We start from the raw sequence: 23203 nt of genomic DNA, 5'->3' as shown, positions 1-23203 counted from the left end.
CTCATGAAAGTCACATCAGGTTAATTGCTACCAGCAGCCAGAGACAAATTTTTTTACCATTTTCATCAATTTTTTTATATCTAACTAATTTCCGCAATTTCCTTGACGCAGCAAGTTTCTATTTTCTTGTGTGCACATTCAGTTAAAGGTGCTTCTATATTGAACGTTATCGATAATATCGTTGTTAAGATATCGTTAAGGCTAATGAAAGTGGCTAAGGTAGAATGTCATATAATTTTATCATTCAAATTTGTTTATTCTTGTTTGTTAATTAATTATTCTTACCTGGTACGCTACCAATAATTTATTGATACCGCAATATATTATGGTAATATCGTTAAAGCAAATGGGAACGTAATTTTATCATTCAACTCTATATACTTTTGTTTCTACTTCAAACCTAATTTGAATGATAAAATTATGCGTTACGTTCTACCTTATTATTAGTCCATTCCCATTAACCTCTTATCTGGATAGTTTATTTATATAACGTAGACAAGTAGGGATTGGATAAGAATTTCGATAAGGTGTCTAGTTTAACTTTAGAATAAATTTTCAGAACCAATCTATATTTTTTGGATACCTATTTGTTGGGATATATGTTCAGGATTAAATGAATAATTGCATACGTATCAATTCCAATTATTTACATTTAATTATTTTCATGGAGCTACATATTTTTTGTATACAATTGATTCTTTATAAAAATGATAATAAGCATGAAATTTCATAAAAAGGTGACCCTGAGAAAATTTCTTTCTACCATTGTCTCTATTCTCTAGAGTTATTATTAACCATGGTCTCACCCTGTATAGACTTATCGGGATATACCGATTCTCCTGGAAATGTTTATGGCTGTATTACGTTCTTTTTTTTTTGACGTTGAATTACGCGAACCGCAGCGAAGCGTGTAACAATATAAAGAGAATCGTTTACCGTGTTGTTATGAGATCGTCCGGCAATTTGATGCAATATAGAAGCGTGTCTTGAACATCTCTACTTCTCGTTCTTGTTCGTGTTTGCTGCTGTTGCTACATTTCCCTTGTTCCGCGCAAACTATCTTGCTCGACACTTATCAGGGACGGATCCAGAAGCCATGTTTGGGATGGGAGGGAGTTCAGGGATACACTACTAACTGATTTCTGAAACAAAGTTTGAGATTTTGTCAGATTCTTTTGTTTTAATTGTCATGTAATATGAAATAAATCAGATGATCAAATAAAAATAGGAATAGAGGAATTATCAACCGAAATGTATCAATGTTCAATCCGAACAGAAGTTTGAAATTTTGTTAGGTTCTTTTGTTTTAATTGTCACGTAATATGAAACAAATCAGATGATCAAATAAAAATAGGAATAGAGGAATTATCAACTGAAATGTATCAATGATCAGTCCGAATAGAATCGGTAACCCAAAGGTCTTGCACTCTCCTTGTCAGAGAGTCGTTCCACGCTTACTTAGCTTGCTTGTAATGAAACCCGCGATTATTACCGATGGAATCTCGGTAAACGGCGATTCTTGGACGCCAAACCGCTCCACCTCGTTGATCGCTGCGCCTTTCGCCATTTCTGCCCGGTACACCACGTACTACGTTAATGAACGACGTCGAAACGTTTCGACACCGTCAAATTGGCCATTGATCTACAGCATTTCCTTTTCTCCTCTTTCTCTGTTATGTCGATACAATTGCACAGCGGGGTCTTAGACACTCGGGACTTATTGTTAGAAACTGTTCCCTCTATCTCAAGTAGAACTTAGATTTTTAGTCTTCGATATCGTTAGATAGATAGAATTTGAACTTAGAATCCTTCTCCTCTATCCCCAGTGTCTTCCTGGCACCACGCTCCCTTATTGATATCAAGAATCTCTGTTAAACTCTGTTTCGAGTAACATAAACACCTACACTTCCCACACTAGAGGTGTGCGAGTACTCGTAATTTACAAGCTGAGCTGAACTCGCTTCGCTTGTTCGAGCCGAGTCGAGCGTTTGAATTTACCGAATTACTCGAAATCGACCAACTGTTTGAAACAAAAGCGAGCTACTCGAAAAAATCGAACTACTCAAATATTCGAGCCGTCGTAAAACTTCGATTTACTTGAAGATGAATTTTGCTTGTTTTTGTTTCAAACTCGACTGATCGATCATTGTTTGACTCGAAATTCGAGTACTCGAATAAATCGAGTACTCGCACATCTCTATCCCACACTACTCTTTCCATTCGCACACTTCCCCTCCGTGTTTCGCCCGCCCTATCGTCTGCTCTTTCCTCTTCTCCCTTCATTCTCTCCCTATCTTGCTCCCTTAATTGTTCCTCATTCACCCTGATCTTCACACACGCATTCATTCACCGTGCTTCTCTGTATTTTTAACAACAAATAACTCTATATGTGCACATATAATTTTATGCAATCTTATTTTCACTATACAGTCGATTTGTTAAACTATCGGTCATATTTTTTAATTTTGCACAAAATAAAATATTGCAACAGTATTTGAAATACTTTCTAGGTTAAAAGTCCATCGCTATAGCACGGACATCATTCTGTGTCAGACAAATTCTCCATTTTACGTTCACATAGCAACGAGCTTCAATTTTCTCCATGGTCGGAGGGTGCACCGTACACTCTCTGTATCCCCTGCTTGTCATAAAAGGCGGTTAAAGGGGGTTGGGCATAGGGGTTAACTATCCAATCCTGAAACAGGCAATACCAGTTGGTAGATCGAACGTAGAGGGTTCGATGTTTCCTTCGGCAAATAAATTCCAGGAGATACTCTGCTCCCCAAAGTTTATATTTCCAAGTTAAAATTGTCACGGTACGTCGCTTAGTTAACGTAGAAGTTCCGGTTGATTTCGTCGTGAAATCCTGGCGGTGAGGTGGTTCGATTTGCATGTCGCTTATAACGAACGCAACTGTCGAGGACTTCCTATCTTCTCAGGTGCATCCAGAAACTTAATGTAAGTTTGTCACGCTCGACAGTGGTACAGATTTCTATTAATTTAATCATGCAAGCGTCTTTTTATCATTTCCGGAACAACCACGAACGCGAAATGTGTATAAATACTTTTTGCCATCGGTTTCTTTTTTTTTCATCTGTTGTAGTTATTAATTATCAAATTACTAAGAAGTATTTCAACTTAAAACAAAATTTATCACGTGCAAAACACGCAATGATTAAATGCTATCTAACTGCAACGTCAGTTTTACATTTGCTTGCTACATTTTGTATGGCAAAGAAATGTAATCTCTTTCAATCAACTTCAGTGTCGAGCAAGCGTTTAAAATCATTCATGGCGCGGAGGTTTTATATAATTATCATGTCGTGTTACCGATAAGAATAATAATCTATCATTCTAGTCGTAATTTAAACGTCCGTCAGCGATTCGAGGCTAACGTTATCCGGATATTTCTCGTCTTGTTACTTTTCAATTTATCGTGTAACCTGATGTCTAGGATGATGGATCATCTACATTCAATTAGAATAGATGATGCTATCGAAGCTGTTGCCTCGATAATAATCATCAAAGTGGACGAAAAATAAAGAAAAACGATAGGAACGGAGAGAAAAATGAAAGAGATGCAGCGCGTTGATGCCGCATTGTAAATAAATATTCTTATAATGCGATCGGTTCAATTTCTCAATTAATCAGAATGTTTTAGTTAATTAATTTACACCTTCGATTAAAACACGTAGAACCGATGATTTATAATCGGAGATTGCTAGAACGGATAAAATATAGAAATTTATTAATTTTCACTGGGATGCAACATTAATATATCAGAGAATTCCTCGAGTACGTGACTAGGAGGATAAAAAAAAGGCTAGAAATCGTAGAAATAACCACTCCCTGAATTCCATTGAAGCGTACAACTTTAACGAAGACTACCGTTTAAGAATCGTTCAATTTTCTCGCGTGTAACTTCTCCTCGTAATAAACGGTTGATTTTAATTATCCAGCTTGAATATGAAAATGCGTTACCTCCCAATTACTCAAAGCTTTCTTTGGACCCCCTTTATGTATCCTATTTAATTAACTCCGTGCCTAGTTTACCTTATCAATTATCCACTTTCTGCGTAATAACACGTGTTATTCTCGGCCATGAAAGTGAACAAAATAAATACACATGTAACTAATCGGTCAGTTTGTATCGAGAAAGTGGTCGTGAGAAAATTTCTTCATTAAGCGAAGGTACACGATACGCAGCCCTTGGTGAAATAGTAAAATTTGAATTAAAATAATTAGAATTTCCACAGATATCATTTCCTTGGCTGAGTTAAATTAATTATTAATGAACTTGTAATTAGTATCTCGATTACGTATCTTTCTATACAAATTTGAAATTATTTAATAAAATATTTGAATATTATTTTCATGAGATTTCATTCTGAAATATCTTGAAAATATATGAAGGAAAGAGTGAAGGTATAACATGAGACAAAAAGTACACCATTTGAAATCGTTTCATTTCGTATTTGTCGAATAAGAGTGTGACAGCTATCTCAACATGTCCTGAATCGATTCGCAGAGAGCGAGGTAATTTCCGCCTCATCACGATGCACCACATTCCCAAGAATTTTATCATCGATCCCTTAACGCGATCGCAACAAACTACTCTCTGGAACGAAGCGGAATGTTCGTGCGAGACATTTCGATGAGCAAATCCGCGAGGCGTGACAAGCCTGATCGAGACACGAGCGAGGAATGAAAATAGCGGGTGTGGAAGAACGAGAGATCTTGGTAGTAGATCGCATGGATCAGATCCGCGATCAACGGACCGGCTCCGCGAGCGGACAGAAAAAGGAAGCAAACGCCGTACCGTGCCGTGCCGGGGGAGAGTGGTAAGAACGGCAAAGAATGATTCTTGTAATGGTGTTGACACCTACATAACAGTCTGACAAGTACAAGTCTAACGATCAGACGCCCCCGGTCGAAATTTCACTTCTACTTTTCGACCTATCGAAAATTGAGCCGTTCTGTGTAACTGCAGCTTCAACAAGAGCGTTGCAGGAAAAATCAGCTGCAATTTGAAATTTTTTATTTGAAAATTAACTACAGTCGTACCTCGGTATACGACCTTAATCCGTTCCTGATGTTTGGATTTATACCGAATAGGACGTATACCAAACCAACCTTTCCCATAAGAAGTAATGTAAAAATGATTAATTCGTTTTCATGTAAAAAAAAAATATGTTTACATTAATGGGGTTGTAAAATAATTTAAACACTGTTTCGGCATTTAAACGATTTCCCAGAAGTTTATAAAAAATACTTACTAGTTTTTTTAACATAATTAATTTGGAAAATATAAATGTAATCTAATTATAGATTCTAAATTAACAGAAAAATGGAATAAATTTTATTGCCTCTTGTTTTACAGTTATTTTGTTACATGATATCCTTACTTGGATGATCAGTCAGTTAATAATACATCAATTCCGAATGTAATTGATTATTAATTTAATCTTTCCTCTGAGATAATTATTTTAAAATGACGCAAAATTCACAGAAAAACAGAACGTATTCCAAAGCAAACGTGTATCGAGGTACTACTGTATTTCACAAATATTCACTTTAGTCCTTTATTCGACAATCGAAGCGTTCTACATATATGTATGTACATCGAGATTCACTGATCGCTGCATTTTATTCGATACCCCTAGAAACGTTCACACCATCTGGACTTCCCGCCATGCGGCGTGTTATTAATTTTTCAATTACGCGGTAATTATGCGGCCATTAACGTAATGTAATGTCTTCTAATACCTGTTATTTGCTTTAGTCGCCTCGTTCGGTGAGAAATTTTTCAGACATACGTACACCGATTTCCTGAAGGCATATGGTATTCGCTTCTCTACGCAATCCTTCGTGACGCTGCTAAAACTCGCATAAGGTTAATACCGGGATAAAATGAGCTCCGAAGTCAACCGTAATTCTCGGTTGTCAGGATCGTAAGCGCAACCTTTTAAAGTAAATTGCATCTTGTTCGGTGAGCTATGAATACGTCTAGAGCGACGATTAATTTCCATTTCCATACAATGTAACCGAACCCGTTCGCTTAGAAATTATCTAGCGAATTTAACAAAGCTTCCGATATTTTTCGATTTTCTTCTCTATCGATCGATCTTCGACGAACGCCACTAACTAACAATGAGTACCGCGTAACTGGACCGAACGCTAATGCTGGTTTGTTGATTGCCATTGGTGACTTGCAAGTAAGATAAATGATCCTCTTACTGGACATGAGTACGATCGCTTAACAATAGTTACTTTTTAACAATACACATTCCTACTCAAAAGTTATAGAACATTTGTGAGAATTTTTATGAAGATATAAAAATATTCAACTCTAAATCAGTAGATAGCGTGGTAATTACATGCACACGATAATAAAATTGTATTTTATTGAATATCTCAGCTTTTGAAATGATTATAGTATATAATAATTGTAAGAAATAGTAATTAATCTTTTAATACTCTGAAACTGACCAGTTACTTAATGCGCATCAACTTAATAGATACAAATACAAAAATAGAAATAATGGAAATAATGATAAAATCGATTATTTCACCTAAGTGCAGAAAAACAAAATTAGAAGATCCAGAAATGAATCTTTAAGTACCTTCCGCCCATTTCCTGCTACATCGTTAATTAAATGAAACGTTATCGATTATACCAGTTAATACAAACCGGTCGGTAAAATCTGCAGAAATTCTGCTACCTTAATCAAGTGTATCTGTCCTTCGGTTTAATCATTTCGATCACAATAATGACGTCCCATAGTCTCTTTTCCTTGAAAACGTATAACGTCTTGTCGTCTTTACGAGTAAATACGATCCCGAAGAAACTTGCATGGTTTCGTACAATGACTGAGCGAAAACGGCTACCTAATGATATCTTCTCGATAGCGTACGAAGAAGGATGAGCGCTAAGGTAACCGGTTAATTATCGCGTTTCTATTTCGGACACGCCTTGGCCTTTTTTAGAAGACACGAAGAAGTGGTCTCGGAATCTATGGAAGTCATAGGCTGCGTTGAGCCGTGTTTTTGGTAGAGCTACTATCACGTGCAACTGTTTTCAGAGAGAAGCTGGAACTGGTATTTCGCAGTCGGGATTTTTCAATAGAAAGAAAATAAAATTATATTCCTCTTGATACCAGATATATATTTTATATCTTCTTCACCATCGCTCCAAGAAAGTGGCGCTTAAAACAAGAATTTCTATCTAGCATAGAACCACTTTATATTTCTTATATCTCTAATGAGATATAATGAAAAATAAATGAGATAATTAATGTGGTTGATAGAGAACGGTTCCATGTCGGATAGGGATAATATGTACGAATCCAGTTTTAGCGTTGGATCAGATGTAAGCATCCTCCGAGGTTGGATAAGCTTCGAGGATTGCTCGTCACGTGATCGACGATACGTCACAATGATCGATCACCGAATACGGAGATCATGCTCGGGTGTCCGCCCTACGGAATGCAACTATAGAGAGGATTCGTTTCTTCTTATTTCTGGCTGTAACGTACCGGATCCTCGATCCTCTGTCGCTAGTCAACTGTCATCTATCTCTGTGTTGTTGGTACCACCTGGAAATAAATGACTTTCCTCTTTCTACTGTATGTTGCGTTATCTGGCGGAGTTCGATGTTTCGAGCTTTCGAATTTCTTCCCATTCTTCTTCAGTTTACTTTCATTCTAATTAGTCGTTACGATTAGAGCTGTGTTTCTGTTATCCTGCCAAATTTTATTCTTCTTCTGTCGCGGAAATGTTGTACGGTCATCGAGGAGAAACCAAAAGCTCCGAACTCGTCGATTTCCCAGAGGCTAACTGACAAGAGTAACGAGTTATAGTAATATCCTAGGTGGATTGGTAACGCGCGTTTCTTCGTTTCACAACTCTTTCTCCAACGTCACCTCCTACCTATTGCTCCTCCTCCTCCTTCGTAGCTGCGTCTCGATTGGAGTAAGTAGCTCATTCGCGAACAGTTTCGCTCCCTCTCTCGTTCCCTCGACTCTCGTATGCACTCCGTCCTTTTTCCCGTGCACCGTGTTACATACACTGGGGACACAAGTTGGGGTACACGTGTTGGGGAGAAAATTTTGAAATTTTTTACTGTGATTAGAAATACACAGGGAGGATGAAAGTTTCATTTGTAAAATTTATTGTTGCTAAATTAAAGTTATAGAATTGTAATATAAAAGATCACAAATGGTACTTATTTGATTTGTTGTAGAAAGACAGCTGTACATTTTTATAACGGTAAAATTAAGATGTAACGAAATATAAAATATTGCAATTTGTTAATGATTAAGCGTTGAAAATATATTCTGAATATTATAGCAATCGTTGAACTTAATAAGCCATTTGTGTTCAATTTGAATCTGTTTGACGGTGCAGCCCACCTAATACGTTAATTCTACTGATAAAATGTAGAATTGCTACCTGCGCAATTGCTACCATAGATTATCTAGTTTGTTGCTCGATAACTTTCTACCGTGATGTCTTGCAGTTTTCTAACGGCTTTGCTGCAATGATAACGAGTCATGGACTCGCTTGTTACCAGAACGCGTTCTACCTTCAACCCTTTTTCTTCTTTTACCTTCGCGATCTGGTTAGCCTCTTCTTTCCTTCGCGTTTCTGTTCTTACCAGTTTCTCGACACCCCTTCATTTTTTCCCTGCTTATCGATATACTTACAGCATTCTACACGAGTCGCCCTTATTTTTCCTTCTTGCAGAATTCACATTTTCTCTATACTTTGTAAGAAAATTGTTTTTCAAGGTATCGTTAATAAAATATGCTTCAACTCGTTATCGGATAATATTCTTCCTTCGATTCTTCTTCATTAAAAAAAGAAACATTCTTTCATGAAATGCGCATGAGCATGACTATTGGAAATGTGTCGGAGTAAAAAGCTGAAGGCGGTGTCACGGTTTAGGAATTAGTTAGGCCAAGGAACATGGTCATGCGACCTTACCACAATCGTTCGTTTCTGGTTGATGCATAAAATAAAATGATTCAGCTAAACGAAAGAAAAATCTTTAATAAGCTGAGAATAGCAAGTTCAATTTCCTGTAGCATTCAAGATCAGATATTGGAAAGTTCCTCGTGTTATTTGCCGCGATCCTCGAAGAGAGGAGGAAAAGGGGCATAGTTTTTGCTAATCTGAAGATCTTGATAACGAAGGTTCAGCTGTTCCAAGCGTATCATATTGAAAATAGCTTTGGAAAGGATGCACGGAATGCTGTATCATACCGGTTACCGATTGATCAACAAAGATGACTCGTTACTACTGTCGACGGAGTTATCCCGAAGCACAAGGTAGCATTTTTATCGAGATCCTATCGATCAGATATTTATTGTGCAAGAAGCGTAGGTACACGTGCAAGAACGTCTCACTGTTCGGATTTCGATGAATTGTCTAATTTGATTCGATTTCAAGAATTCCTTTTATATTTCTTTATCGTTTCGCGTGATTAAAATAATTATTTACAATGCGCCTAACTTTTTCCGCCACAAGTGTCACTGTATCCCATTAAATTCCAGAGTCACCGAGAATTAATTTCTAAAAATCCTATTGTAAACGCTCGTCTAAAATATCTTCTCGAACCGTGGTCTAATACGAACTCTCGAAACTTACCAATGGCGCCGGAAATCCGTCCTATGCGCGGCATCGAAGTCACCGCAGTCTCAAACTTCCACCGAGGAACTCATCACTTGTCGTTCAACAAAACGTGTACACACAGTTTCCAATGATCGTCTTTCCAACTAAATTCCATTTAACAATTGTTAAGAAAAATCCCTCGAAAATTGAATCGGTAACCATTTCACGTATCAATTCATTTTTATTATTATTACACTTAACTAGGCACCTGCGAAGATGAACGATTTTACTCCATGTTCCTTTCTCCGTTATCCTCTGTCTCCAAACAGAATGGAAGAAAACGAGGAAGAAAAAGGAAACACGACTACGCCGATCGCCCACGTGCCGTACACTCATTTCAACCGGTCGTTTTTCGTAACCCGCGACGTGAATGACCCGTGACAAACTCGCGCGAGGCTGGCTGCGCGCGTACCGGTTCGTTTATGAAACCCGACACCTTTGGCATTAAAACCGCATTATACGTTCGTCGAGTAGCAGAACGCTCGATGAACTCCGCGTCGTGGAACCGGAAGCTCAACACCTGTCAAGCGGTCTTTGACTGGACGTTGAGAGAGAACCTTCTCGTTCATGCCCGATACGCTGATTTCCGGTAAGCCAGCTTTCCTGACGTGAAAATAAGCCGCTTGCGAGCAACCCTTTGAGTGATGCTCCTCTTTCTCTCCGAGCAGTTAATTATATAGGGACTCGCGATCGAAGGAGAAGGAAAATAAAAAGAAAAAAAAAAAAGATAAGGATAGGTTGGATCCTTGAAAATAGATAAGATGACAAGCAACAGCTTCCAAGCAAATGGACATTCCAATTGGCCAGGGTGCACGAGGGTCCACACCTCGATATTACGCTTCGACGAACGTTTGTTTATCGATCGAGCTATACACGCTCCGAAGCGGCCTTTCTCTCACGTTCTCGACTCGCAGGAAGTTGCCGATTCTTCCTTTTTTCCTTTCCTCTCTGTTACTCATTCTACCCCGGCCTCGTTCCTTCTTTTTAAGCCTCCGCCTCTATCCTCTTCTCTCTCATACCGTGCTGAACAATTTCTCTCCCTTTCTCGTCTGCCCCCCTCGTCCTTCTCTCTTTCTCTCTCTCTCTCTCTCTCTTGTCTTTCTCGATCCCGCGTGTGTGCAGCCTCTAATAGTCCACTTTGCCGATACGGTGAAAACGCGATTTATCTTCGTCACGCGTCACAACACACGACCGCTCCGAATCGAACTTGTCAGTCAGTCGACGATCTCCGGATATGCTGTACACCACGGAAACACCGAAACGGACCTGGACACCTGGACACCGACTACTCCTCTCGCTCTTCGTTCGTGTTAACATTCTTCTACCGTCACCAACGTCATCGATCGGCAATTAACCCCGAGTCACTTAAACTCCGTTGAAAAATCACCTTGTTACTTGGTCCTTAGATTCCCGAGAGCTGTTCTTCTCTTCCGGTTATCGATCCGTCCGATTGGTCGCGGACCTCCTCGAGGATGACGATAGATCGGTAACGCTATTATCCTTAATTTGTGTCCGCGGGAAGAACGAACGACAGAGCGGAGAACGGTGTTTCTTCGTACGCGAACGCGGCGAGTAGCCGAGGCGAAACTGAAAGCACTGAAAAGTCAGCGAGAACGCGAGTACCGAGCGAGCCTCGCGATTCTCGGGGTGATTCGAGGCACGAGGGATGACCTTGCCCTAGGACAACTCGGTGTTCCTCCTCGTCGGGGCATCGGCGAACGACTGAGGGCTGCAGACGCCGGCCCCCGGAACCCGGGCACCCGACACGCCACAATCCGCTCGAGCACTGCACCGTGTTTCAGGACCAGTTCGGCCGCTTCACTTGGCTCCGAAGGAAGGATGCCGTGCGTGGTTGCTCGCTCCTCGCCTTCCCCCCTTGATCCCCTCTTCGTACTCTCTCCTCTGCCTTCCCCGCCCTCCTTACTCGATAGCTGCTACTCACCCAACCCCTTTCCCCACCTCACTCCGCAAGGATTGCCCCCCTTGTGCTTGCCTTGCCGGCGAATCTCTTCTTTCCTTCGAACGCTGAGTTGGCTGTGGTCAGGGGACCGAACTGGACGTGGCAATTCGGCTAAAGGTCCGTTTCTACTTCCACCAGACAACGTTGCTCTTCTTTTCAAATAAATCATGATACTACACTCATTTTCTTTATTCAAGGTCGTTTCAAGGCAACGGTGTTGGAGGTCGTTGAACTCGTCTCGATGTCGACTACAACGTTGCACTGTGAAAAATAGATGTTAGTGTGTAATGGGATTGAAAATGACCTTGGGGATTGTTTTATCATCGTTGGATGCACTGCCCAAAATTAAGCAAACTCGTAGTCGTGTTTTCCTATTTTTTAATAGCGACGAGAATAATTTAGATTTTATTTTTCTTTCTAAATGGAAGATAATGGCATTACTGATTCTACTAAAATATAATATAAATGGATCGATCCTGATCTATCTTAATAACAATTAATTCGTTATAATTACCACGATATAATCAATTAGAAAATTGATAAGGAAGCAATGAACTATCGATGAAATCCAAGGGTTAATACGACGTGAGAGTTCGCGTTTCTTATCGTTTCATCTATCTCCTGGCGAGGTTTTCCCTCGTCTGAACATGTTCCACGTCGTAGTAGCAATCCTACTCTTTCGTTGAACTCTCCGGTGCAATAGAACGATCGTAGTACGGCTTCCGCGGTAGCTTAGCCCCCTACTTTCGTTGCTTTCCCTGCTGCCAATCGCATCTTGGATCCCCCCTGCGAACCTGATGGCCCACCTGAGCCCAACCTCTTCGCGTCCGACGGGAGCCAATCGCCGTGTCTAAGGTACGATCTAATGTCTCGGTTGTAACGGGTGTCGAAAGTGGAGGGAGATAGAACACCGTTCTTATATTGTGTCACTCGTACGCCTCGCGTTCGCTACCTCAAATTGATTCACCGATACCACGGAGAATCTTACGATCCTCAACGATGCTGCTGCTGATCTTACGGTTGATCCTGTTGATCCTGTTAAGCTGCTTACATTCTGAGAACAACTTCTTGCCTGGCGTGAATTAATTTCGTCCGGACGAGTTTAGATCATTTACATCGATTCATTATTTAAAATTTTATGCGAGAAATCGTGCTGACAAGTCGAATAGTTTCGTGTATAGATCTAAAGTAATAGAAATAAAGTTTATTAAGGGATCGTTAACCGTATAATTAGCGCGTGATAAGGAATCGACGAATGAATAACAAACCAGTAACGCTTTGTTTCGCTGTTGGTTGACCCAATTATTGTCAAGAATGCCACCTTAAAAAGCGTAAAAATGATGACTTTGATCGTTAGAAGTATGAAAACATAAATGTCGTCACGGTTCACTGGCTGATATATTGCTACTACCAGCGCATATGTGCCTCTAATAAGTATTTAACCGTTTCCTTAGAATTTAACGATATGATCAGCATAATTTGTCGCGCGTAAGCACGACCGTTACCGATACAGACAGCACTAATTCATTAGCCAACATTTCTTTCCAGACGAGTTTTATATTTGCACCCGCTACGCGTGAACTGAATATCTGTATTATAGACCGAGATTCTGAGTCTCGCTAGTGGAACAACCTGTTTCTACAGATATGTTGCTGAAGTATCGGCTGCGTACGGAAAGTTTGTAGCGAAGTTTTACGATAACATCAAGGTAAAATCTGAATGCAGCGAATTGCTCTGATACATATGTTTGCAACATTTCAAAATTCTCTTTACTCGTAGTTTCCATCCGGTCAGCATCCATAATAGTCGGACCGTCAGAACGTTCAGCATATTTTAATCAACAATTATAATCTGATTTGAATCATGAAAACCGGTTATAAACAATATTCTCATGGATGTTGGTTTCAAAAATCTTAGCGAAAACATCAAAGCTGCAATTACCAGACACGATTCTTGTTGACAACCACGGTGTACGTTTATAAACATTTACTTTTTTATGTACTCGATCCAGGTAGAAACGTTTAGCGATGGCAACGGATCAGTATGTCGGCATCTTTGATATTCAGATCAGGGATTTCTACCTTGCGTGTGCAATTGCACCTGTGCTCGTAACGTCGATGCATATGCAGAGCGTTTGACGTTCCGGAATGAAGAGTACAACCTGAGCGAGCTGCGTTTATACCATTAATTTGTTTTCCTTGTACAAAACCGATACCGTGTGACTGAATTATTCATAAATATACAACAGCTATTTTCCGTCAAAGAAATCAAAGGTAACGTTAACGAATCGCGTACATTCGTGAATCTAATAAATCTTGGAAGACATTTTTCGACAATATCGAGTTATTGCATTTTTTAAAAGAAAACTTGATAAATCGGTGCAAATTTTTTATTTTATTAAATGCAGAATGTAACTTACCATTTACAATCAGTATATTTCGATGAAAACACTAGGAAAATCACGTAAAATGTTAACTTAGCACGTAAACTTACTATAGAAAATAAAAGTACGAAGCGAGATCGGAATGTTCCGTAGCACGGGAACGTAGGGCTCTTCTAAAGACAGAGGAAAGAAGAGGATTGAAAGACGTACGATCTCGCGTGATGGCCTTTTCGTTTCCTGCCACGCACGCATTTCACGTAACACATCAACTTTATAAGAAGCATACATCGCTCTGACTGTCCCCTAATTCCTTGTTACGCTATTCTGCGCAACCCCTTCCCGAGGAAGACCCCCTGCGAACTTGATTCACCGGAGTAGAGTTGCAGGTGATGCAGTCTACCTTGAAAAAAAGACCGCTTCGAATGGTCTCGTACACCCTAAGCTTCCCTATGTTCAGGGGTGGTGTAGGGGATGATGTCTCCTGTGACTAGTTTAACTCGTTTTTCTTTCTTAGGACAGGAGGGTAGACTTTTGCTCCCTGCCCTGAACTCTCAAGACCGAAACCGAATGATGGACAATGTTCTCCTCTGCAATTCCCCTAATCCTCTCGTTCTTATTTTATCCATACAGCTACGTGTATTAAATTACAAAATAAAATATTATTAAAAATATGTATTGTATAAAACACTTTGTATTCGATGAGGTTTAGGTTCATCTTGAAGAGAAGATAGGTGTCATACTATACACCTACTTTTAATAATTTTGTTTATAGTAGCTGTTCGATCAGCTTCCTGTGTCTATAAGCATTCTTATTCGCGAAGTCTATTGTAATATGTGTACGCGTTATGGATGCAACGTGTCATCTGCTGACCGGTTCGAGCTGATATAAAGTAAGACCGTGGGAAGAAGGACAGATTCAAAGAGGTAAAGTGTTGTCCGAAAAGGATTCGAAAAATATGATGAATAATTGGACAGTATTTTTTATGGCTCCTGAGACCATTTGGCTGGAGTGTTTTGATTAAATTTCGATCGTCTTTTACTTTGCATCTAAGGGTAGTTTATGGGTCAGTCGAATTTTGCATCGTTTTACTAGCACAATTTTATTTTTGCCTAATCTATAATAAATATACACGAATTAAATGATTATATTTTAATAAAATTTATTTGTACAGTGGTTACAGTCCTGGGGGTTTGAATTTTTTTATTAAAATATATTATTTTTCAAACTAAAAATAATATAGAAATGATTATAAATTAATGTTAAATTTGCGTGTGGTAAACGATAGAAGAACCCTTTGAGCACCTTGCAACCTTACCTGTACAGAAGAAATGTTGGCTAGACAGGTCTGGTTGCACGAGCTGGACAAACCTTGGACGGTGGTTGCTCATCTTCGCTGGGGGTCCTCTATGTTTTCGCTGCCTATGGGAAAATCCTCCTCAATTTTCTACCACGCACGCCAAGCCAGCTGTATTGAATTTTTAAGGTTCAGCTTCATGCAAATCAGTTGTTGTACGACTCGATTTATTGGCTTCGGATGTCACGTCTGGTCGCCTCGAACAGCGAAACCGGGTCAATCTTATCCCATACCTGCGAAACGTAGGCAAGAGTGTTTCAAAGCTAATTTTAGCTTAGCTCGCAATTACAGTGATGTCACTAAAAGAAAACGACACGATGTAGAAACCAGAAGCGAGAAGCAATAAATCGCGGTACAGACAATTTAAATGGACGATGGTTCACCGTTACGGCCAGAAGAACAGCCTCGAGGGATCGCCATCGTAACTCGGAATTAGGATGCCACCTTTCTGCTTTCTCGTTTAAAGCATCGTCCCGGAAATCCAGTCAGGAGCGCGTTAGCTGGTCGTTCAGCACAAGGAAGAACCCAATATATCTATAGGAATTTCTCGCGATAAGTTTCGAACACCATACCGCACCGAGACTAATAAATTCTATAGAGGCTTACACCTTTGGAAGTGGAAATCTTGATACAATTTATAATCCCCATACATTATTAACATTCATCATATTTTTATCTATTCTACAATGTTTCCACGATTTACCGAAGTCTTTTTCTTTCAATTAGATTATGAGTCCAAACTCGTAATTAATAAAATTCTATTGAAAATTTCATTATTATTTGTACATCGAACAGTTTGAAATCACGGAGATGTTAATACATAGCTTCTCACAGTAACTCGTTCACTTTCTCCCACGGCCTAGTCTCACAGTATCTTCGAGCGAACGCTCCTATTCTTGTTCGTACGCGAAGGGTGCCGTCTTACCTAAATGGATAAGCTGGTATTCCATCGGATTTTCCAGGTGAGTAGCGTGCAAGAAACACGGCCGGCGAAATCTCGAGCGTTTAATCTCGAGCGCCCTTTCCTCCTGGTCATCGTCTCGGTCCAGCTTTATGCAAATGCGTGAACCGCGAAGGGGGTTACAGAGCGAGGAGTTAGACTACAGCTCTTATGCGAGTCCCCGGGTCGCATTATGTCTACCTACGGACGTAGATGGTGGTTACGTTTCTTCTGTCGCACCCCATAAATTACCCGACGTACAACATTTAATGGCCCCGGTGCCTTTACCGGTGCCAGCTTCCTTCCAGTCTACCTTAACGCCCCGCCATCGCGTGTTTAGCGTCGCGGGCCCGCTCACGACCGGAAAATACGCCCGGTGACGATGCAACAACCGACGACTTTATCGCCTTCCCTCCGCTCTTCCGCTGATAACAGTGAATATATTGACTCGTTTCGCGCGCTCCAATGAACACGATTCCATTATCGACACCTATAATATATTCTTACGATTGCGCTAATCATAACTTGGAATTAATCGAAATGCAAGCGAAAGAATTTTATATCTACATATTTCATATTCTATTATACCAATTTGCCATCTTGTTGCAACATTTTAACAAAATTATACAATTTTCTGAAAATTCTAATTTTTCAATTTTTAGTGATATTTTTTTTTGTGCCGAGATTTAATATTAACATATTGTTTTTCTTTCTAGGAGGATACCCCGAAAAATCCAGTCTCTACTTGCCAGTTAACCACAAAGTCTACCTCGCAAATCATCAAACCGTACACTGTACCCGAATATCCGAAGCAATTCTATCCGGGGGATAGATTCATACCATCGCGACGTAATTTTAACACAGATGCTGCGAGATATATTCTTCTAAAGAAAAAGCCGGACCATTTAAAGGAATCTCACCTCGATGTGTTTAAACAAGTAAGAGTATTCTTTCTTTTTGTAACATTTTATGCATGTGAAGTATAAAACTAAGTACCAGTGTTTTCGGACATGATAAATTTTTTAATATTAGTCGAAACAACGCTGTTGCATCAAACTTTGAATTAGCATAAAGGCCGTCCGGATGTGGGAGCGAATTATCTTGTTCATGTTTTTCGATGAAGGCATGTAATCTTCGATAATCCATAAAGATAAGATCGAAATCACGGCGAGGAAGCGGCTTACCGCGCGGAAATTACTGTTCTTAGACTTCGGGAAAATGAGTGCCGTTTCAAGCAGAAAATAGAACTTCCTCCATTTCTCTCTCTCTTACTCTCGCACCCTCTGTTCTCGCAACGTACCATTAAGCTAAAGCTCTTCGCGATCGTTTAAGATTTCCGAGAAGTGCTTTCGCGAATGTATACATGTATCGAAGATACTAATTAATTTACTAATGGGATTTACTGTAATTGATAATTACAATGAAAGACGCGAGATCACAATTGAGATTCAATTTGTTTCACACGTTCAATTAAGTAGAATTTAATTAATTCCCTCGTAAATTTCGATTCTACAAACTTCATCGAAAATTTTCACCGAAGGTAGATAACACTTTTTTTCCATGGAATGAAACTCATAAAATTCTGAAATTCCCAATAAAAATTATTAGATTCCGTTTAAATCAACTATTTTATTAAGAAATTATAAAATATTGAAATTTCCGTTTCGAATACAAGTTGAACGATGTACTAGAATTAAATTCGACGTTAAATCTGGAATCCGATGCAACGAAAAGGAAATAAGACTAATCGAACGCGCAAGAAGAGAAAATAAATTGATCATCCAATCTCGGATTCAATTACACTCACGTTGTAACTATTCGCGGAACCGCTTACCTATTTTTCAACTTAAGTTCGATTAACGCTGTGAAATTAACGTTAGCGTCTTCATTGGCGAGGATAGGAAAAGAAGAAAATAGGAATCGAAGAGAATGGAAAGTCGTAATTAAACGTGAGTCTCGAAATCGCTAAACGAAGATATCCTAGAAACGTAATTTCCTGAATATAACGTCGATAATATTACTATAATAACAACAAGCAATAATATACTAGCATCGATCATATTTCCTTTGCCTCTTTCCTCCTTTTTCCAGAAGATCCTTGTAGGCGAGCCTGTCTGCTACCACTTCGCTTGACATCCGACCACCGCTCTTTATTTTACCCTTATTTCCCTTATGGATTGCTATGAATAGCTTCATCGACGTAGGCTGTTCTGTTATGCGATTTATGATTATAATCGTCTAACGCGACTTATCATTTTGTCATAGAAATAAAACAATGAGTCAATGACATACTATCTCATCTCTATGCTTTCAGTCCTATTGAAAATAACATTTATTTCTAATACATTTTTACGTTTCATAAAAATATCAACCTTCTAAAAATTGTACAGTTCGTGTAACGTTCAATTGACATTCGAGGATCACGTTTTGCCTAGATTAACTAAACGATCGATGAACGATATACATATAGGTAAAGTCTCTACCGACCGCATGGCAAAAGAAATTTATGCACCAGTTAATGGTGGAGGGAAACGTTATACCAGGATTGAGACAGAAACAAGTGCTGCGCGGTAGCCACTTATCCTCGGAAAACAAGTCGCCTGGAAACTTTGCAGAGCAGTCTAAAGACCTGTGGGACGAGAAATGCTTCGAAGATGGAATGTGGAAATCGAAGCCACGAAAGAGGCCTTTAATAGGCACTATGGAGTCCATATTAGATATACCTGGATTCCAGACGTCGTCACGTAAGAATTTCATAAAATTCTAGGATATTTCGAGCTTACCTCCTAAGCCATCAAACTATTTCTCTTTTTTTTGGCAATTATATAGAACAGGGTACACTTCACCGATTTCAATGATCTCGACGAAAAGGCACCATATAAATAGAAGGATAGACATATTAAAGAAATTATTAAACATTAGATTTAATTTGAACACTGATGGGGGAGGAAAGACTTAGGGAACTTTAAGTATTGAATGTTTTTAAAATAATGAAACTTTTTCTAATGCTCGAAGAGTATCGTTATCATCTGATCGATTGGAGTTCGAGAAACGTATTTGTGGCGAAGATTGAAGGTACACTGATGTGTTACGACAGCCGGGTATCTCAAACAGTAGAGAGATTGCAGAACTTGAATGCTACTAATGTGTGCTTAGTGAAATGGAGTGGAGCAGGTCGGTTTGTTTGATATAATCTATTGCATATTATAATGCATAAATCATTATCGAAAAAATACAAGTAGCGTTTAACAACGTGTGAAATTTTAATAGGCGACAAATTGGTTATATGTACAACGTCTTCGAAGATCAAAGTATACTCGGTGGAAAAGCAGAAAATAATATGGACGCAAAAGTGCGCGAGCGTAGCCATGTTCGATACACCCTGTGTGATACGATGTGCCTGTTGGTCAAAAGACGACCAACTAATTGTTACGTGAGTGATTTTCATCCCGAATTTGTCACTTAATTATTTTTTGTAGGAGAGGGGAAAAAAGGCGTTTCGTCTCGGGATCGTCTGTCAGACTCGTCAGTGGGGCTGACAACAGACGATCCTTACCCCAGACACCTATCATACAGTACTTCGGAACTCCTATATATTTGAACTGCATGCCAGGCGACCGCCAGTGAGAACACTGTCATCTCGCCGCCACCTAGCGGTCTTCGGCCCAAACTAAAGGCGTCCGGGGAGACGAAACCCTCTCCCCTTCACTAAACACCTACATTATGGAATACTATTTATTCTGTTTACAGGGGTTGCAAAGGATTGATCTCGGTTTATTCGGCGAAAAATGGCGAATATATCGATTCGGTACGGGGACACACGCAGACTTTGCTCTCACTTGCATTTTCCAAGGACTACCGATACCTGGCCTCATCCGCGCTGGACATGGATGTTCAAATTTTTCTCTGGCCAGATCTGACTCCATTTTTGAGTATTTGCTACTACGAACCTGTTAAAGTAAGTTGACAAAATACTGGATTTTACAGTAACCCTCTATTTTTGAAATGAATATGTTGCAGGCATTGGCTTGGCACCCGCACGATGGTAGCTGTTTATGCATAGGCGGTGGCTTAGGCAACGGGTCCCTGTTACTCTGGAACGTGAACAAGGTTGATGCCGTGAGTTATCGTCTCGTTAAGTTTCACGGTGCCGTGGAGAACTTGGCTTGGAACAAACGTAGCGCAGAGCTGGTCGTTCATTGGTCGTATCGACGAAGACGGAATCGTTATACTGTGATGCCGGTTTTCGCGAACCTCGATCACATTGTCGATGTCTTGCCAGTTGATAAGAAGATACGAGTCAACAGTATCCTCTGGAATTTCGATCACACTCAATTAGGTGAGCGAGAATCGTTTCTTTCACTCTTGCTTCGTTGATGGAAGTAAGTACCTAATTAGTTTGAAACCATTTAATCCTTGTGTTGATAATCAATATATTCATAGTTGTTTTATGGTTTGGATTGTCACTTTTAAAACTGCTGATTCTGGGTGCAAGTCGTGTCCTCTAGTATTCCTCTTTATACGTAGTTTATGTAATTATGTAGAAATGATTATAGTATTAAATGTCCTGTGTGATATAATTTGACTTTAATGATGATTTAAACGAAGGAAGCTAATGAGACAATATATTTTTCACAGCTGTTCAATGCGATGACTCGTTAATGATATATAATTTCTTCGGTAACGAGTACCAGTACCAGATGAAACTTAAGAAGCAACATAAATTTCGAGAGATACCAAACAAATCAACTGTTACAAACTTCAAAGAATTCAATTACTTTAACATTCGGTAGAACTGGCAGTAATTAGCAATAATTAATTTTAACATTTTGTTTGAAAATTTATTATTCATTGTTTTTATTGATCAATAATTTATAAACGCAAATTCTCTTTTCTTTTTTTGCCAAAAAAAGTTGCAAAAAGAAAACAGAATTTGTATATACACATTATTTATTAATTTTATATTTTGTTGAGCATATTTTTTATTTCTTGTTATCAAAGGTATTGTTTTTTTATAAAAAGATGAATTATGATCTATTCAGAAATGTAAATAATATTTTGGAAGATTTAAACGATTAAATCAGGATTTATATTTCGGTTCAGGAAAATTTACTTTATCGTATCTCAAAGGAACTTGACGTTTCCGAATGCTTGCTTAACAGTTCCTCGTTCCACTGATTTTACTTTAACGTCATATCCTGATTTGCGTTATTTACCGCATCCTGACAACGATTAAGGACGATTATAGCCGAATCGCGCGCAGTTAAAATTTTCTCGAGTTCGTTTCACAGCAGGTTTATCGATCGTTCGGAAGATAACGCTGCACAATCTCTTGGTACAGCTGTTAACGATTATCTCAGCTACCATCAAATAAATTTTCACGTTTCGCCACCTACAGTTACGCCGGTTGAATTACGTAATTATTTGTCCGATACTAATTACACAAGTAAAGGAAAGTAAAAACGATGGTTGTCTGCGAACTGCTTATCGTTTCGCCAGGAGGTAACTGCATGCAATATAGAACAGCGGGTAATATCAAACATAAATACAATACTAATTCTATTACTTTCGAGCAACCAGCCATCTTGTAGTCATTCCCACCGAATCTTAGCTTCGAATTAACATAACGATTCTTTTATATCGTATCATATCGGACTTGTAATACTTAAAAATCAACTATTTCATATACAGCAAACAAATGTGTACGTCTGATGGGTAAACAAACAGATTATATAATTATCGGCAACTCGGAATCGTCGCAAGCCGGATCTTCATCAATTTCCCGTTCCCTCTGTCACTTGGTATAATTATAGAAACGAGGATTTCATTCAGATTAAACGGTCCTACAAGGACGCGGTTAATGGCCTGAAATTACTGTCCCGTCTCGCTCTTGTTCCTGTCGGTCCGCTCGCTTAACTTAAAGTAACTAGAACAGATATGTCATTACGATCTCGTGCTAATGCCATGCTGTTCGCTAAATAACAAACGACCATCCCGATGAAAAACAGTGCGACCAAGCTGGTTTGGCTGATCAGGTAGATGTAACTGTGCAATCTAAGAACAGACCCCTGTCTAATCGAACGGGTAATGAATGATGAAAACCAGAGACGCCATCTAATTTGCAAATACCATCGTTCTGATATTACGTTACTCTATTTCTTTAATTATTTTCATTGTGCAAAGGCAACTCGTATGCACGGGCCAGCCATTACAGTATCGATACCCAGAGGCGGATTCGCTATTGGGAATTCGAAAAATTTTTGCTGCGCCTATTTAATTAAATTTTATTAATTCAATTTTTTCTTAGATAATTTAATAAACTCCTTTACTAATCTTCTGCTAAAAATTCAATTTCCAATACATCCTTGTCGATGTGTCAATTTGATTTTTATAACAAAATTTATTTATTTCCTCTTATCGTGAATTGTGAGGCACACTCCATCGATGTGTTCGTTTCTTAGTTGCAAAACGATAATTGGTGGATCGGATGCTGTGTTTATGGGGCAGTTATCGCAATGAAACGGTTGCTGGTTATTATTAGGAACGATCACGCTTACGTCTAACGAAGTTTATTATCACGATTGCACCCCGTTACCTTCCGACTTCCCTTCGCCTTTTTCCCTGAGGTTAAAAGCAGCGATACTGTTCGCGCTGAATGACAACCGCGAGTTTGGTTCTCCGTTCGTGCGTCTTGATGCTCAGAATCGATCGTAACGAGATCCTGTAATCGGATATCGGCCACGATGAACAGCAGTTGATTTGAATGTTCCCACCGAAACGTGTAATAAGACTGCATTTCTCTTCGTGTTCAAGTGAAATTACAACAGCTGTTAATTTTAAAATTATTTCAATAAGGTAACCACCATTGCTGAGATTGCGGTTGTAAACGTATA

General features: G+C 39.2%; 1 protein-coding gene and 1 long non-coding RNA gene across 3 annotated transcripts in view; one reads left to right on the top strand and one right to left on the bottom strand.

Moving 5' to 3' along the window:
* Window positions 1-21150, top strand: part of LOC114872494 (protein cortex-like) — a 98529-nt gene extending 77379 nt beyond the window's left edge. For both annotated transcript variants that reach the window (XM_029179743.2, XM_029179742.2), the window contains 7 exons: window positions 17027-17248; window positions 18781-19054; window positions 19326-19484; window positions 19581-19743; window positions 20061-20268; window positions 20331-20649; window positions 20949-21150. In XM_029179743.2, the coding sequence (XP_029035576.1) occupies window positions 17027-17248; window positions 18781-19054; window positions 19326-19484; window positions 19581-19743; window positions 20061-20268; window positions 20331-20649; window positions 20949-21103 (1500 nt within the window). In that variant the 3' untranslated portion in view covers window positions 21104-21150. The remainder of the gene's footprint in view (window positions 1-17026; window positions 17249-18780; window positions 19055-19325; window positions 19485-19580; window positions 19744-20060; window positions 20269-20330; window positions 20650-20948) is intronic.
* Window positions 747-11480, bottom strand: LOC114872495. The gene is made up of 3 exons (XR_003788775.2): window positions 9649-11480; window positions 937-1142; window positions 747-839 (listed from the first exon to the last, which is right to left on the bottom strand). It is a non-coding gene; the product is annotated as an uncharacterized LOC114872495 (long non-coding RNA).
* Window positions 21151-23203: the final 2053 nt, after the last annotated feature.

Source organism: Osmia bicornis, chromosome 3, assembly GCF_907164935.1.
Source record: "Osmia bicornis bicornis chromosome 3, iOsmBic2.1, whole genome shotgun sequence".
NCBI lineage: Eukaryota > Metazoa > Arthropoda > Insecta > Hymenoptera > Megachilidae > Osmia > Osmia bicornis.
This window is presented reverse-complemented; position numbering and strand designations above follow the sequence as displayed.